Below are 12,400 nucleotides of genomic sequence, written 5' to 3'. Positions count from 1 at the left end.
ATAGCTGAGCCTGGAACCAAGCAAACTCTGCAAATCACAACTTTTCAGCATATGCCTCAACACCTAAGCCAGCCTAGGTCTCTCACTGAACGAGGGAAATCCTAGTCCTCGTCATAACTGATATCAATATTCATTATCCCCTTGGTATCCTTGCCGTGACCAATGAAAAAGGGGCCCGGTTACATTCCAGCAACATAAAGGAAGCGTCAAAACTAAATCGGTCACATCGGCGTCTTGGACCTGTATTCTATTCTGCTTTCGTCGAACATTCCAGCTCCGTTTGGTCTGGCCGGCAGTCATGCCACCCTTCAGGCGTGACGATGTCAAGATGACAGGAGACGACACCAGCATTGTCGCACTGGCCCCAGCGAATGACGAAGAGTCAGATATTGCTGGTCCCGAGGACGCCCAGGAGCTGCGACGAGTTGTGATGCCCGCCTTGCAACCGGGCGAGACACCCACAACGACCAAGTGGGAGATTCGATCGTGGTACATGTACTACGTCGGTTGCAACGGCATTGGCCCATACAACTTTGCGCCGACGGCGTTCCAGAACCTCCTCTCCCAAGCCGCGGTCGGCTCGAAGCTCTACTTTGCAGGCCGCGAGCGCGATATCAACAGCATCGTTCTGCTCTGCAACGGCATATCGTTTGCCATCCAGATTGTCCTATTTCTCGCCATTGGGGCGTACGCAGACTTTGGGACCGGGCGAAGATGGGTGCTCCTGGCCTGGTCCGTTGTTGCGTACGGCGTGGGCTTTGGCTGGATTGCCGTCCACGATTCCGACAAGTGGAAGGCCGGCGTTGGCCTCTATATGCTGGGGTTGATTTCGTACCAAGTCACCACCACGTACTGGGCCGCGGCGTTTCCTTCTCTCGCGCGGAACACAAAGCATCTCAGGGATTCCCAAGCAGGGTATGAAAACGGAGAGATATCTCAGCAGGAACTGCATCAGCGTGATGATCTGGAGCGTAGCAGGCTGAGCAACGTTGCCCTTTGGCTCCAATCTATCGTTGAAGTCTTGCTTCTGGCTATTATTATTGGCGTCATGTTCAGCCTCCACGTGCACGACAGCGAGGCGAAGAATAACTGGGGTTTGTCGGTGCTCATTGCCCTGTCCACGGCTTTCTGGCTGGTGTTTTCCGTCCCTTGGTTTTTTCTTGAAAAGACACGTCCTGGGTTGCAGATTCCATCCGGGAAAAGTGCTCTTGTCGTCGGCTTTTGGCAGCTTTACACGGCGTTTACACAGGTCTGGAAGCTGAAACAAAGCCTCATCTTCCTCGTTGGATACTTCTTTTTAGGGGACTCGCTAAACACAAGTGTTACCGTCATTTACACGCTCCAAAACCAAGTTGTTAGCTACAACACCCTTACATTAACATACTTGCTACTGCTTAACGTGGTCTGTCAAGTGGTAGGCGTTGGTGCATATGGGTACATTCAGAAACGGCTTCGCCTAAGTGTGAAGCCCATGTTAAATGCCATCCTTGTATTCACGGTTTTGCTGGCCGCTTGGGGCATGATTGGGAACTGGACGAATGAGTTTGGGTTCCATACTGTTTGGGAAGTCTGGCTCTTCCAGGTATTCCTCGGCCTCTTCATCTCCCCCTGGTACAGCTACGCACAAATTACAATTAGTTCAGTGACCCCCCGTGGCCACGAGTTTCTCTTCTTTTCTATATTTAATATCGTTGGCAAGGCTTCTAGCGTCATCGGGCCGCTGATTAGCAGTGCCATTATTGACGCCACCCCGGGTGGCTCTAATAATAGCGCCCCGTTCTACTTTTTGTTTGCGCTGAGTCTGGTTAGTGCGGTGGGAATCTGGAGGTTTCTGGATTTGGAGGAGAGTGCCAGAGAGCAGGAGCGCTTCCTTGCGGATGAAAATGCGCGTCTTCATGGCGTTGCGAGTGCCGCCGGTGCGAATGGCATCATGCGGGGGTTATCAATACCGCCATGACGGCCAGTATGGGCTCGGCGATGGTAAATATGAAGTAGAAAACAGCACTAGTCTGGTCGCCTCGGCGGGGAGAAGAGACCTGTGGTGGAAATGTCAGTCAAGACTTTGCATGTGGTATCACCAACTCTCCATTGTTGGGATTCCACAGAGTACTTGCAACGGAATCCTCTCAATTCAGCAGCAGTCATCCGTCCCTGATCTCCAGTCTTCGCCCCAACTTAAAAGCCTATCTGACTCTAAATACCCGTCAGCGACGAGCCACTTCCACTTAGTCGCTGACGGGTAGAATAATGTATGATTCCCGCTCCACCCCAGCCAAGAGTGCAGTGGCGTCACCATGGCGCTGACGTCAACTGGAGCAGCAGCATGGCTGAGGTGTTTCAGTCATGGCGATCCATTAGTCGACTCATGCGCCGGTCCAATTGCTGCCCATTTCCATCTTCCATTCAATTCACTCTTTTTTCGCTTCAATTCGTACATACCCCAGCGGCCAAGCATGACCGGCAACGACCAAGACGTCTTTCGCAAAGTCGGTCGCGGCGGCGCAGGCAACTTTTACTCTGTAAAGGATGACCAAGCTGTTGCTGCGGCTGCCACTGTAGACAGGGTACGACCAACCAAATCTCTCCGATAGTGCGGCCGTAGGAAAAGGAAAAGAGAAGAAGAAGAAGAAGAAGAAGAGAGAGACAATAAAAAACCAATCTTACCTTTCGTATAGACTAGCATGGATAAGCTAAATCACCGCAGGATCTCGAGCGTCAAGACCCCGTCGTCACGACCGTCCCAGATCCCGCCACGCCAGGGCAGTCGATTCGCGCAGGCCGCGGCGGAGCAGGCAACTACATTGACCCATCGCAACTCCCGGACGCAGACGACAAGAGCCGCATATCAAAGGAGGTCACGGCGGCAGTGACGTCGAGTCTGAAGAAGCACCCGTACCCGGCCATGGGCGGACGTGGTGGCGCAGGGAATTGGACGGGAGAGGAGCACGAGAGGACGCATGAAGAGGAGGGCGGGAATGCGGCCCAGGAGCTGGAGAGAAAGGTCAAGGAGGCGGTTGAGAAGGGATTGAAGATTCCAGACAAGGTTCATCATGGAAGGGAGAAGGAGGTGAGATGAATATGTTGTTGGGTATGGTCATCTGCCTCTCCCGCTTGGTTCGCATGAAAGCAGCGTGGGTTGTGGTGACCAAGTGTCCCGCAGGGCGCAATCACGGTAAAGTGTCCCGAAGATGATATCCAGAATAATAGTAAAAATACAATAGAATATATACCTATATGTAAACTAACAAATTTCGATCGTTTTTTTTTTTTGTGTGTCATGATTATAACGGCCAGCCCGTCCGCGTACGCGAAACCACATGCCGGAACGGAACAACCCCCTCCGCCCGATCTCATCCGACGGCAAAACTTCCGCAACTCGCATCGCCGACACCTCGTCAGTAACATTCAACCACAGCCAGAATGTCCTCAGTCTTCGCTATCGGTGCCGGCGCAGCCGTCGCCGCCTTCCTCGTACGTTTCATCTTTTTGATCCATCTTCGATTCCATAACCCCCTTCATGCAAAGTGCAAGCGCGCCGGGGGGGGAGAACAATAAAAGGAAGAAAAAGGCTAACAATGAATGTCAGGGCCGAGCAGGTCTCGTCGCATGGCGCCGCTCCCGAGGCGGTGTCGGGGCCATGGGCAAAGCCTTTTACAAGGGCGGATTCGAACCCAAGATGACCAAGAAGGAGGCTTCGCTTATCCTGTCGCTCAAGTAAGTTGGTCAACTGATTTTGCATGGAGCGCAAGTGCTAAATAATGTGCAGCGAGCGGACCATCACCAAGGACAAAGTCCGCAAGGCCCACCGGACGATTATGCTGCTGAACCACCCTGATCGAGGCGGTAGCCCGTATCTGGCGACAAAGGTCAATGAGGCCAAGGAATTGCTGGATAAGCAGACTTGAGGGGCTACTCGGGTCCTGCTCACTGGATACATTTGGGTGATGATAGATGCTGCCGAGGCTCGTGCGCTTGACGGGAACACACGTTGCGGCGTCACTGGGGGATCATGTACACTATACACATAGCGATGGCGTTGCATGGTTGAATTTGAGCTAGCTAAGAGCAAGGAAATTATGGTGTACCACGATAAACAGCCAAGTTGGATATCATCTCAAGGGGGTCGACACTGCCCGTTCTCTCCTCAGATGTAAGATATGAAATTGCAGCAAACAAGACACTACTGCTAAGACGGTTCAAGTAACTGCGCGTCTTGCTCGGGGTGCAGTCCGACCACTGCAATGGCAACCATTGCTCTGAGCGTGTAAACCGCGTCGTTGCCGGCATTGTGCAAGTTTTTATATCTGATGTCGAGGTCTACAAGTACACTGCCTAAACTAGGAGATCTCGTGCCATCTTTCCACGCGCGGTAGATGGCTTGTGTGTCGACATTGCCGATTAAACCGGGCAACTGGTTTACTGGGAAGCCAATTGTCGACAGATACTTGATGTCGGATTTGATATCGTGGCCAACGAGGACCACATCATGAGTGCCATTTGCGTATTTGGCAAACGTAGCGTTTAGTGTATCGACTAGTTCTGCGCGGCGAGGAAAGACGCTTTTTCTGCTGCCTGTCAGTATCAACATGTCCGTACCCAATGGTAAAGATATAATTGGAACAAACCCAAAGTCGAAATTATTAGGACAACCCTGAACAAATCGAAAATTCACTAGTCCAGCATACTCCTTTACCCTTACATGATGCGCCTCAATAAAATCCCACCAGTTCGCTCCCGATGGTCCGGCAGCAATGTCCTTCAGGTGCTCCGAGTTCAGCACAGCGATACCGATTTCAGAGACAGGGTTTGGAGCAGCTTCAATCGCTTCGACATCGACACAGATAAACATAACGGGTTTTCCGGGTGGATCTCGAGCTCCCTGGAGGCCAAGAAATAGCTGTGTCTGCGAGAGCATCTGCAAACGGGCTTCCCTTTTTTTCTCGGCACGATATGAACCACCCCGATTGTCTGGGAAACTATGCTGCTTCGTTTTCTTCCATTCCGATACCCATAGCTCTCGATGCACATCTGCTGCGTCTTTATATGCTCGGAGATCTTCCTCTTGTGCAGCTGGCCATTCGTCAATATGAAGCTTCTTCTGGTCCCGCGATCGCAATAGGTATCGGGGCCGTGGTGTCCCTCCCACCCCGAAGTGCAAGTCGAATAGACGCTTGTTTGGGCCGGCTGGAATGACTAACTCTGTTGTGAGGATTTGGTTTACGCCCTCGAGGAACGCGACGAATTGGGCTGTTGGGACAAGGAGACATGGCTTTTGTTCTGGCTCGGCAGGATCGTGGAGGTAGAAGCTGGTCAGTCAGTGCTCTGTATTTTGATGGAAATAAGGCGAGGAGACTAACAAGTCCCATGTTTTGCCCTCCAGGACTCTGTCAAAGAAGGGCTGGGCCTAGAACTTGGTTAGCTTTAGGGCAAATCGCTCGTGAATTCATATGCATACTCTTGGCTTATTCGCTTTCCCTATGAACCGCGCTGGGTAGTGCACAACTGCATGCCAGGGACAAAAGGAAATCTCCTCATCGACAGGTTGCCCGATTTTCAACGTGGCCGAGTCAATGTCCTTGTAGGGGTCTGGAGACTTGACTGGATTCGCCATGTAGGCAGCTGTTTCAGCGCCGTAGCCATTAGATGTCTCATGTCGGCGCATCTTCAAGTCCAGATGTTCATCTTCCCAACTGGGTACTAGATTCTCGCAGCTGCTAGGCATCACTCTGCTGTCGCGTCTCCCTGCTAGATCAAGGGTTATTTTCTTGCCCAAGATATCTTGAAGTTTGCCCAGTCGGGCATCCAAGTTGTCGTCTGCCATGATCTCATTCATAGTGTCTGCGGTCCAGTTGCGGTCGTTGAGCAAAGAATGGCATTGGGGTCACAAGCGTGGCGAGGAAATCGAAGTTCGTGTCGGTCGTCACTTTAGGCAGCTGCCAGGCGGGTGGGTTCGAGAAGCAAACGCAGCAGATCAACGGGGTACTTGGCATTTTTCGAAACATTGGACAGAAATTTCTTCTAATCTACTCCAGGCTGCTTCCAAAATACAAGACACCCAAACATGATTCATTTCCCGACCCAACATGCACAGTGACATCTGCATCCATCCTACCGAGACTTGTAGAACTTGCCACCAAAAGTTAGCACTTGGTCAAGTAGGACGATGCGCATTCTTACCTCTTCCGCTTCTTCATGCGTCACCTTTGACACTTCAGACTGATTCTGATCAATTAACCCCAACCTTGACCACCTTACTTTGAACCAAAAGTCTCTCCTGTCGCCACCAAGAGCACCGGAAAGCAAGCCCTTTTTCAGGTCCCGGACAAACGTATTGTACATTTCAGGCTCATCCATGTTGATCAGCTCATCTCTCATCACACCCAGACACTCCGTCGCCTGCGGGTATTTGCTATCGCCAAAACTGTCTGTAATTAGGGACCGCACAATGTTGCCCATTTGTTTGGCCGCATCTTCGACCTGGTCCATTTCGTCGGCAGTGCCCAACGCTCGCTTGAAATCCGGCACGGGGTTCTCTGCTGAAACCGTGCGCTTCGTGTCCTCGCCAAGCAGGGCATCAACATCTAGGCCCGATATGGGCTTGACGGTCTCGCGAGTTCGTCGGCCCTTTGCCTTCGGCGGTACTACACACCTTGTTAGCATATCAGCCGCCTATTGGATTGTGTAGGTGACGTGCCCTTCTTGACCTCTGCTAGTTCAATCAGACTATCTATTCTAGACTGGACTTTCTCAATTAGGTCTTCTGGGGGTGCTGAAAATCTCAGCAAACTTGCCGGCGTTTCGGGAACAGGTTTATCAGGGTGCGCTGCTCGCATTTTCACGGCATTATTCACTCTGTGAATAGCTGGGTTAAAGGTCTCATCAATCGATGCATACTCGGTCGGGTTCCTGTTTACGTTAGGGTTTGCCCGTTTGCCCGTTATATGGTGACCCTGAACCTACCCTTCATTATCCTGACCGTACGTGGCAAGGTCCATGGCATCAACGTAGTCACTCATTGCTTCTGCAAGCTCGTCTGAAGGTAGTAAACGGTGTTTTTTTAGCGTCTGGCCACTAACCGTAATGACTCTGTCCAGAGGTGGGAACTGGTAGGTTCGCACATCTTCAGCAAACGGTAAGGGGATATCGTAGAGGCATTCCAATCCGAGCTCAAGCTGGGGTGCCATAAGCACCAACAACGGGTCTTTGCCGTCTTTGGTTACTATGCGTGCTACTGCATATGATTCAAGCTCGAGGAGTGCCCATATAAGAGATGACAGTGCCAGCTCGGATTTGATGTCGTTTTTTCTTGCGTGCGTAACACACACTTCTCCCATATTGAGGAACGGCTCGTACTATTACCATTAGTATAATGTTGCAACAAAGCCTGCGAAAATTCTACCTTGCTCCATGGAATAAACCCCACAATTGAAAAGCTTTTCTCTGTTTCAAGCTTCGTGATGTTGTGTTCTGACTCGCTGATATGTACTGCGGTACGGCCATACTCGTAACCCTTGGCCAGGGACTCAAACTCAACATCACGCTTTCCACCAGGGGCATCAGGGTCATTGACCTTGTATGTTCTAGCTTGCTTCACAGCAGAAAATTCAATACCATCCATAGCATCATCCTCCACGGTTTGCGTTGACTGCGTTGCCTGCTCGGATTTGACCACGACGGTACTTGCTGTAAGCGGTCGAGCTAGATGCGTCTTGAAATATCGTTCTACATTGATGTTCATTGCTGCGGGAAACTTTTCCGGATCACCTAGAGTGAGTGCCCCGTCATAAGTCTTGTACGGCTTCACGGATTTGACTCGAGGCGTGTCAAGCTCGTCGATTGCCTCGGCCATAGTGGCAAATATTCCGCCTTTGCATTGATCGGTTAAAGCTTTTAGAGTCTTTTCACTGGCTGCCTACTAAAATGTAAGCAGTTGGGACACAACTTGGTGAATGAATCCACGTTACCTTGGTTGGAGGCTTATCCTCTTCCTTGAAGCCATATTGGGGGTTGTCAAAATCCACACCCCTACAGTATTTAGCCAGGCCGCCAATCATTTCTAGCCATTGGGGGTCATTGACGACTTACAAGACGGTCAGCTTGATACCTGAGTCGTTAATTTTCTTGGCGATGTCTTCGATGCCGTCTGCATCCATTTCGCCTTGGCCATCTGTGACCAGCACGATCTTCCTTACCCACTTGAGCTTCTTTGTAAATGTGTCAATCAGATCGACGGCAACCACAATGGCCGAGACTGCGTCGCCAGACATGGTCTCACTCGGCTTCACTGATGCCTGAAGCGCTCTCAAGCCCGACATGGTAATTTGGCTGAGCTCTTGTATAACGGAAATGTTTTCGTATCCATCATCTTCTTGCAGCTTGTTGTTTGTTTCGTCGGTTCTTAGCCCAACAACACCGACACATAAAGTCTTTCGATTTGCCGCGACAATATCGGTTATCTTGTCCCAGACGTAACACATGCTCCAGTCCAGGTCTGATTCCTCGCGCCCCGAGTGCTTCTGGGCCATTGAGGCACCAAGGTCCAAGATGAACACTGTTGCCTCCTTGTCCGCCATCCTGGACAAGGATAAACGAATAGATTGCACTCAGACGGATGATTGAATCAGATGTGAATGTGTAGACTCCGGAGAGGTCCAATTTTAGCCCACTTTGATGAAGAAGCCCCAATGCAACGGTTCTTATGGGCAGATACGAAGGATCCGCGAGGGCGGCTCCAGCACGCGACCGAGATCCACCACGTCTTCGCGAACGCACGTGATCGAGGTGCGCGATCGAATGACCTCAATCATGTTTCACCTCCGCATCACATCTGATGAAATATCGAGAGGAATTCAAGACTCTTCCGGTGACTAATTCTCTTCGGGTATCAAAGCCGCAAAAATGGCCGGATCGATCTTTTCGTCTCCGGCGCCGTACCACATCATATCGTAAGTCGCCCATGATTCAAGCCGACACGCAGATAAAGCTAATTCTAGACCGTCAGCTACGGGACATTGTTGGGAACTTCATTCTTCCATGTAAGTTTATTCATCATGATGAAATTAGGACGGGGTGTTGACATGACCCAAGTCTTTCATCAATGGGCCTGTCATGTTCAAGACAGTCGAGCGACCGGTATTCTCGGCTGTCCAAACCAAGCTCTTTCCCATCTACTTTGGCCTGCAGACAATCCTCCCAGCTATCTTAGCACTCACTTTCCCTGGCAACACGCTCGCCGGAGTGTCATCCGGGATATCCGGGCTTCTGGAGGCATCTAGCCGATGGCATTCGTTGGCACCAATTGTCACGATGCTCGTCACCGGATTGGTGAACCTGACGATCCTGCTTCCTGCTACAACCAAGACCATGAAAGATCGCCGTGGACAAGGTATATTCTTCAAGTATGGCATATATGTAATGATAGGTTAACCCGTTCTACAGCCAAGCGCGACGGAAAGGAGTGGTACGAACCGGGCCCACATTCAGACGAAATGCGCGCATTGAGCAAGAAGTTTGGCATGCTACATGGCATTTCTTCGCTTCTGAATTTGGCTACATTTGTTTCGGCCATAGCCTATGGATTCACCCTTGGTTCTCGCCTGCAATCTGTTGTGGACAAGATTTGAATACTCGAGTCATGAAAATGAGTCTTGATGGAAGCGCCAAAGATCTGCTCCGCTACGTTGTCAAACCAGATGATGTCCGTATTAATTATGTTATACCAGACCATATTTCTGCGCACTAATCCCACCCAAGTCGTCGTTAAATATTGACCCGATACTCCGAAACGCTACTGAACAAAGTGCGCCATGCTCACGCTATGCGAATGTCCCAGGCGATAACTTTCAACCTTCGTTTACAAGATCCACATCTTCCTATAACCCTTTCTTCAGTTCGAGAATTTCCCGTTTCGCTTCCTCCAGCTCCTCTTTTGAAGACTTTTGCTCTTGCGGTGCTTTGGCAGCTTGTCGTCGCCTGTTTGCCTCAACCTGGCCTTGGTAGGACCACGGGAGTGGTTTCCTCCCCAGGGCTTCCTCAATATTGATGTCAAGTAGTCCATCAGATGTGGCGGGTAACACGAGCTGTACGAAAGGCTGTGTTGGGCTATTTGTGGTCGTAGTAGAATTTGAAGAAGACATTTTGCCCGAGACTATGGGTCGTTGTTGAGAAGAATCCGGTCTGAAATCCAAGTGTGTTGCTCGTAAATATACTCCGTATAGATATTACGAAAGGTTGCGGTGTGGGATTGTGGGTATATGGACGAATCTTTTTTTTTTCCTCGGGCAGTAGCACAATGTTTGCCACAAGTTGCTCAAGGAGTGTTTTTAAACGGAAGAGATTGTTTGGGCACAGTGTTCCTGACAGGTATTACAATGATTCTTGCGCTGCTCGGCTTTTTTCGTAGGTGAACTGACTCATTTGTAAGAATTGGAAAGGTGAACTGAAATTTTATAGTCAGTTCGATCTTCGTTAGCAAGGGCTGACTCAAGTCCACACATACTTGGACACGTAAAACTTGAAACCATCGTCTCCACCGAGCGATTCAGGGTCTGGCGCATCGACGAGTTGAAGACTGATTAGTGGGTACATCTTCGGTTGCCTTGAGAAAATCACGGTTCGGAGTTAAGTATAGCCACTAATAAAAAGCTGAAAGGCTGAAAGCTTGTCGGCCTCAAGGCCAGTTGCAACTCGTTTGCTTGCGCGTGGCTGGGCGGTGAGTTTTGCTACTTCTGCCCTTGGACAGCCACAGCTTTAGGAATTGTTCCTGATGACCTGTAATCGCGAGCTGATGGGGGCGATATGGAAGGAGGTAATCAGTACGGAGTACGGAGTACACAGCATTCAATTCTACATAATTTTGTTGCTACGTCGTCCAAGGACGCATGTCTGGCGATGTATGCTGCGCAATGCAGCCCACTAAGCCCGCCGAAACACCAACAGGACTGACTAAGCAATGGAAACTTCACTTCTTCTACCAGAACGACATCGGTGGCGAGTCGGACCATAAGTCGATTCTTTCTCCACCCCTTTGACAAGTAAGAGGGACAATCTTTTGCATTCAATAGAAATGGCGTCTTCACCCAAATATCTGACCGGCGATAAAGCCGCCATCAATGACTTCATTGACAAGTTTGACGTGCGTCATTTCATGCCTCGTTTGCCGATATGTGACTTACAATTCTACAGACATTTCTATTCGACTGCGATGGTTAGTTTCGTATACAGCTCCTGCCGGCAAGTCTCCTCAACTGACCCAGAACGACAAAGGTGTTCTTTGGTCTGGCGACCATGTCTTCGACCGTGTTCCGGAGACCATCATGATGCTAAAGGCCCGAGGTTCGTCTCCCCTCACCTCTCACATATCCTACACCTTCAACTCGTACTTATAGCCATCAGGCAAACGCACCGTCTTTGTAACAAACAACTCCACCAAGTCCCGCGAGGATTACCTCCAAAAAATATCTAACCTCCATATCCCCTGCGAGAAGGAAGACGTCTTTGGTTCATCCTACTCCGCAGCCGTCTACATCTCACGCATCCTCAAACTACCCCCGGGGAAAAACAAAGTCTTTGCCATTGGTGAGGCCGGCGTAGAGGAGGAACTCGCAGCCGAAGGAATCCCTTGCCTCGGCGGCACCGATCCCAATTTTCGGAGGGACATGACGCCCAAGGACTTTGAGGCCCTCGCGGACGGCACGGCTTTGGATCCAAAAGTGGGCGTTGTGCTATGCGGGCTAGATTTTCACATTAATTACCTGAAACTCTCTACCGCGCTGCACTATTTGAAACGTGGAGCAATTTTCCTTGCCACGAATACGGATTCGACGCTTCCTATGCATCGTAGTTTCTTCATGGGCGCAGGATCTATTATGATTCCGCTACAGTATGCTAGCGGCACCAAGCCGTTGGAGCTGGGGAAACCTAGTCAGGCCATGATGGATGCTGTTGAAGGCAAGTTTCAGCTGGATCGGTCAAAGACTTGCATGGTTGGCGATCGTTTGAATACGGATATCAAGTTTGGTATTGACGGTAAATTAGGCGGGACGTTGCATGTGCTTACAGGTGTTCATCAGAAGGAGGACTGGGATAAGAAGGATGCCGTGGCTGTTCCAGCGTATTATGCGGACAAGCTGAGTGATCTTGCGGTGGTGGCTTAAACATAGAATTTGACCATAGACATACAATAGAGACAAAATAGTTTATTAAATACAAGAATCTCTCTGTCACGTACTATACTACCTTAATAGTGCTAAAGTACCCAGGTAGTGCGGAGTATACGAGCGAGATGAAGATGAACCCTTGCGTGCCGGACACTATGAATAATGATGATATGACCCTGGTCAATTCCCAACTATTATCCGAGACGCCAAAAAAAATAAAAAATAAGAAAGAAGGAAAATAC

General features: G+C 50.1%; 8 protein-coding genes across 9 annotated transcripts; 5 read left to right on the top strand and 3 right to left on the bottom strand.

Moving 5' to 3' along the window:
- Positions 1 to 298: 298 nt before the first annotated feature.
- On the top strand, positions 299 to 1,957 carry J3458_007065 (uncharacterized protein; the record flags this gene model as incomplete). Its single annotated transcript, XM_007808527.2, has 1 exon — positions 299 to 1,957. One exon carries the CDS (start codon positions 299 to 301, stop codon positions 1,955 to 1,957), a length of 1,659 nt encoding a protein of 552 aa, XP_007806718.2.
- A 496-nt stretch (positions 1,958 to 2,453) lies between these two features.
- J3458_007064 (uncharacterized protein) lies at positions 2,454 to 3,076 on the top strand (the record flags this gene model as incomplete). Its single annotated transcript, XM_007808528.2, has 2 exons — positions 2,454 to 2,564; positions 2,705 to 3,076. The coding sequence occupies 2 exons, from the start codon at positions 2,454 to 2,456 to the stop codon at positions 3,074 to 3,076; spliced, it is 483 nt and encodes a 160-aa protein (XP_007806719.2).
- A 344-nt stretch (positions 3,077 to 3,420) lies between these two features.
- PAM18 (mitochondrial import inner membrane translocase subunit TIM14) lies at positions 3,421 to 3,905 on the top strand (the record flags this gene model as incomplete). Its single annotated transcript, XM_007808529.1, has 3 exons — positions 3,421 to 3,471; positions 3,587 to 3,714; positions 3,767 to 3,905. 3 exons carry the CDS (start codon positions 3,421 to 3,423, stop codon positions 3,903 to 3,905), a joined length of 318 nt encoding a protein of 105 aa, XP_007806720.1.
- Positions 3,906 to 4,186: 281 nt separating this feature from the next.
- J3458_007062 (uncharacterized protein) lies at positions 4,187 to 5,833 on the bottom strand (the record flags this gene model as incomplete). Its single annotated transcript, XM_007808530.1, has 3 exons — positions 4,187 to 5,306; positions 5,358 to 5,404; positions 5,456 to 5,833. The coding sequence occupies 3 exons, from the start codon at positions 5,831 to 5,833 to the stop codon at positions 4,187 to 4,189; spliced, it is 1,545 nt and encodes a 514-aa protein (XP_007806721.1).
- Positions 5,559 to 8,691, bottom strand: YKU80 (ATP-dependent DNA helicase yku80). The gene is made up of 6 exons (XM_066119182.1): positions 8,086 to 8,691; positions 7,400 to 8,025; positions 6,961 to 7,352; positions 6,695 to 6,906; positions 6,178 to 6,641; positions 5,559 to 6,126 (listed from the first exon to the last, which is right to left on the bottom strand). Exons 2-6 carry the CDS (start codon positions 7,847 to 7,849, stop codon positions 6,109 to 6,111), a joined length of 1,536 nt encoding a protein of 511 aa, XP_065975819.1. The 5' UTR covers positions 7,850 to 8,025; positions 8,086 to 8,691; the 3' UTR covers positions 5,559 to 6,108.
- A 123-nt stretch (positions 8,692 to 8,814) lies between these two features.
- J3458_007060 (uncharacterized protein) lies at positions 8,815 to 9,924 on the top strand. Its single transcript, XM_007808532.2, has 4 exons — positions 8,815 to 8,945; positions 9,002 to 9,035; positions 9,088 to 9,385; positions 9,439 to 9,924. The coding sequence occupies exons 1-4, from the start codon at positions 8,899 to 8,901 to the stop codon at positions 9,621 to 9,623; spliced, it is 564 nt and encodes a 187-aa protein (XP_007806723.2). The 5' UTR covers positions 8,815 to 8,898; the 3' UTR covers positions 9,624 to 9,924.
- On the bottom strand, positions 9,873 to 10,878 carry J3458_007059 (uncharacterized protein; the record flags this gene model as incomplete). The annotated part of the gene is made up of 2 exons (XM_066119181.1): positions 10,499 to 10,878; positions 9,873 to 10,438 (listed from the first exon to the last, which is right to left on the bottom strand). Exon 2 carries the CDS (start codon positions 10,134 to 10,136, stop codon positions 9,873 to 9,875), a length of 264 nt encoding a protein of 87 aa, XP_065975818.1. The 5' UTR covers positions 10,137 to 10,438; positions 10,499 to 10,878.
- A 110-nt stretch (positions 10,879 to 10,988) lies between these two features.
- PHO13 (p-nitrophenyl phosphatase) lies at positions 10,989 to 12,155 on the top strand (the record flags this gene model as incomplete). 2 transcript variants are annotated; one of them, XM_066119179.1, is made up of 4 exons in its annotated part: positions 10,989 to 11,134; positions 11,185 to 11,206; positions 11,266 to 11,334; positions 11,395 to 12,155. In XM_066119179.1, exons 1-4 carry the CDS (start codon positions 11,066 to 11,068, stop codon positions 12,153 to 12,155), a joined length of 921 nt encoding a protein of 306 aa, XP_065975816.1. In that variant the 5' UTR covers positions 10,989 to 11,065. The 2 variants fall into 2 exon arrangements, with proteins under 2 accessions (XP_065975816.1, XP_065975817.1); XM_066119180.1 differs by having other exon boundaries at positions 11,185 to 11,334.
- Positions 12,156 to 12,400: the final 245 nt, after the last annotated feature.

The sequence above is a fragment of the Metarhizium acridum genome (genome assembly GCF_019434415.1).
Source record: "Metarhizium acridum strain ARSEF 324 chromosome Unknown scaffold_72, whole genome shotgun sequence".
Taxonomy (NCBI): Eukaryota; Fungi; Ascomycota; class Sordariomycetes; order Hypocreales; family Clavicipitaceae; genus Metarhizium; species Metarhizium acridum.
Note: the sequence above shows the minus strand (reverse complement) of the source record. Positions and strands in the feature narration are given on the sequence as shown.